Source organism: Hyaena hyaena, unplaced genomic scaffold, assembly GCF_003009895.1.
Source record: "Hyaena hyaena isolate Hyena2069 unplaced genomic scaffold, ASM300989v1 scaffold_1655, whole genome shotgun sequence".
In the NCBI taxonomy this organism is placed as follows: domain Eukaryota; kingdom Metazoa; phylum Chordata; class Mammalia; order Carnivora; family Hyaenidae; genus Hyaena; species Hyaena hyaena.
The window spans coordinates 162,604-166,432 of NW_024082274.1; the positions used below are offsets into that span (position 1 = coordinate 162,604).

Sequence of the window (3,829 nt, forward strand, 5' to 3'; positions counted from 1 at the left end):
ATAAGATCAATTTTACAAAAAGGCTAAAAGGAATGGATTTCAATGAATTGCCCATAAATAAGGTATTTTCATTTTGATTGTTTTACTCTGAATATAAGCCAAGACTTATTTAGAAAAATTTTGCATTGTGACTCAAAAATAAGTTTTCGAATGGCAAAATTAGCTACAGAATTTTATGGGCATTAAGTTTTCAAAAACACTTAATATTTCAACAACTTGCTTAATCTTCCCAAACGAATTACTTCCACAATGAAGTTAGTTAAGTATTTATCATTATTACCCTTTTCATGACTATAAAAAGACTTTATGTTCACTAAATAATTAAAATACATAGCTGGAAATTATTAAAACTGAGATTGAAAGCTAAGTTTTTAAAATAAAACACAGATAATTTTCTCTACTAAACTAATTCTGATATAAATTTGCATTTCTGATAATTAGAATTATTTTGTCACTTCTAGTTAATGCATGTTGTATTGTTCTTTGTGCAGAGTGAGGGCACTACAAATATATTTGAAATTATCGAGACCTGACTTCCACTCTTATTTTTATCTACAGATCTACAGAGTTCAGAGTTTGGTCATGCCAAATAAGACATCAGTTAAAGAATTCATTCTTCTGGGACTTACAGATGACCCAGAGTTACAAACTCTGATATTCTTCTTTATGTTGTTCACCTACTTATTGAGTGTAAGTGGAAACATGACCATCATCATGTTAACACTAGCAGATGTTCGTTTGAAGACTCCCATGTATTTCTTCCTCAGGAATTTCTCTTTCTTAGAAATTTCATTCACAACAGTCTGTATTCCTAGGTTTCTGATCAGCATTGCTACAGGAGACACAACCATTTCCTATAATGCTTGTGTGACACAAGTTTTTTTTTTAATCCTTCTCGGATCCACAGAGTTTTTTCTCCTGGTTGTAATGTCCTACGATCATTGTGTGGCTATCTGCAAACCTCTACATTACACAACTATCATGAGTAACAAAGTCTGCAACCAGCTCGTAATCAGTTCCTGGGTGGCTGGCTTCCTTATTATCTTCCCCCCAGTGATTATGGGCCTCCAACTGGATTTCTGTGACTCCAATATTATTGACCACTTTACTTGTGACTCTTCTCCTATGCTGTTGATTGCTTGCACAGACACAACATCCCTAGAACTCCTGGGGTTTTTCTTAGCAGTATTCACACTCGTGGTAACTTTGGCCTTGGTGATTCTCTCTTATACACTCATCCTTAGAACAATTCTGAAGATCCCTTCTGCTCAGCAAAAGAAAAAGGCCTTTTCCACTTGTTCCTCCCATATTATTGTGGTTTCCATTTCTTATGGGAGTTGTATTTTCATGTATGTAAAAACATCTGTGAAAGAAGATGTGGCTTTGAGCAAAGGTATAGCAGTACTTAATACCTCTGTCGCTCCTATGCTGAATCCCTTTATTTACACTCTAAGGAACCAGCAGGTAAAACAGGCCTTTAAGGACTTCACCAAAAAATTTTTATCAAACAAGCACTAATAATTGTGAAATCTGTAGCTGAAATTGCAAATAAACCACACATAATTACGAATCATTGTTCTAGGTGGTAGGTATACACAAGGGTATACAAAGGGTTCCTGTCATTGTAGCACTTACTTCTAGTGAGGAGACACACACACTGAACAGGCAACATAATAGAAAACTAAATTTCCTAGTGCTTTAGTAAATGACAAATACTGTGAGGAAAAACAATGAAATACTTTAAGAAAAGGAGAGTAGAATTCAAATTAAACAAGATGCTCGAAGATTTCACATTTTATAGCTCCTTTTTATTTCATTTTTCTTCATTCAAACATATTTGTCTAGATTCTCTACCTGTTGTATTTCCTGCATAGTCATCTGTTTCACACATTCCAAACTATGAGGTATGACTCTAAGTAAGCACTGTTCTTTACTTTCAAAAGATAAGTAGCAAGATCTTGATTACCTCTCCAAATTCTACTTAAAAAGAAATGATCAGAAATAAAATGCACAGCAACACATAGGTAATGGATGGAATGGAACCTAACTTCAAGGCTTAGAAAACTATCCTTTATGATTATTTCTAGCCATGAACTTTGTCTCCTCCCCACTCTTGTTCCCTTATGCTATTGAATCAGATACTTAAAATCTGTATAAGGAAAAAAATAGCTGATAAACAATGATCTCCTACTGTGAAAATGGTTTCTTTCAAGTTGTCAGGTCTGCCTTATCAGAAATATTTACTGATGTCTTTTCAAATCATACAGCTCCTGTTAAACAATAAACAGATTGTGAAAGGCTGCAGCTGTTGGGAAGGGTGATCTCCTTTGAGTACTATAAACTGGGTTATTAGGAATGCCTGCTTATACACTACACGAAGTGACCCTAATTTATTAATTATTTGAAATATCATATAATCAGAAAATAGGCAGAGGTGGAAATCATAAAAATCAGTCCATGAAGTTACTGAAAATTAATGCAAGATTTGTATACACCTATTTAACATGCACATAAATATCAGAGAACATATATATAGCTGAGGGGCACCTGGATGGCTCATTCATTTGACCATCTGGCTCTTGATTTCAGCTCAGGTCATAATGTCATGGATATGAGTTCGAGTCTCATGTCAGTCTCTGCGATGACAGCACAGAGCCTGCTTGAGATTCTCCCTCTCTCCCCTCCCCTTCTCACATTCTCTCTGTCTCTCTCAAAATAAATAAACTTTAAAAAAGAACCAGAGAACACAATTTTATTGGTACTCAGGTAAATAAGGGGAGTTCAAAGACAAACCACTTGGCTTTGTGGTTTTCAAATAATCACTCTAAGTAGCTCATGCTGTTTAATTAGTAGCAGCAAAAATATCTGAATTACATGAAATTTGGGACTCTGACCTAAAAAATAAAAAATGCAATATGTGGAAAACCAAATAAAATAAAGATGATTTGGAAATTAATAAAAAATAAACTGTAAGGTTGATACAAATGACAATTACTATAAAAACCCTCTGTACTTCTAATATCATAAAAATGTGAGATAAACAAATATTTTAAAATTGTAATATCCTAAATACTGACAAAATAGTAAAATTGTATACTTATATGATACTGATGCAATTATGGTACTATGTACATTTATATAAAAACTTTCCTATTTTTAAATTGTTAGGATATATAATATTAATTAACAACTATTCGTAGAGCAACAGATAATCTGAAGATGTATTTTAACTATGGAAGGAATTACTGGAAAAACAAAGTTCTTAGTGCTGTGCTTTCAAAAATTCCCAAGACTTTATTAATATTTTGTAAGGTGCATGAATCTTTGATGAGTAAGCACTTCATTTAAAGTATTGTGTGTGTGTGTGTGTGTGTGTGTGTGTGTGAGTCCACACACTGTATTTTATTAGTGTGTGGTTGAGTTTACTTATCAGAGCACACAGAGGAAGGAACTGAAACTTTAATAAATTAAATGACTAGGCTCTGTGCTTTATACATGTTTTGAGTTTTGATACCTAAAAACAGATTCTGCAATCCTATATTTCTGTAGAAGATTGGTATGAGGAACCACATAAAATGAATGTGAAAGGTTAAAAATAATTTTCTAAATTCAAGCATAAGGGTAACTATTAAAATTTTTGGAATAACAGAATTTTCCTTGTGTAGGGGATTATAGATATATTCTCTTACAGGGTTAACGAATGAAAGAGACATGTGGGGCGCCTGGGTGGCTCAGTCAGTTAAGAGTCCAACTTTGACTCAGATTATGATCTCATGGTTCGGTTTGTGAGTTTGAGCAATGCCTGTGGTTCTCTGCTGTCAACGCAGAT

General features: G+C 33.8%; 1 protein-coding gene across 1 annotated transcript; it reads left to right on the forward strand.

Moving 5' to 3' along the window:
- The first annotated feature begins 573 nt into the window (after positions 1-573).
- LOC120226274 (olfactory receptor 6C65-like) lies at positions 574-1,518 on the forward strand. Its single transcript, XM_039224451.1, has one exon. It carries the CDS (start codon positions 583-585, stop codon positions 1,516-1,518), a length of 936 nt encoding a protein of 311 aa, XP_039080382.1. The 5' UTR covers positions 574-582.
- The last annotated feature ends 2,311 nt before the right edge of the window (positions 1,519-3,829 follow it).

What these genes read in the sequence shown, in the direction of transcription:
- LOC120226274 (XM_039224451.1), top strand. Translation starts at nt 583, where the DNA reads ATGCCAAATAAGACATCAGTTAAAGAATTCATTCTTCTGGGACTTACA.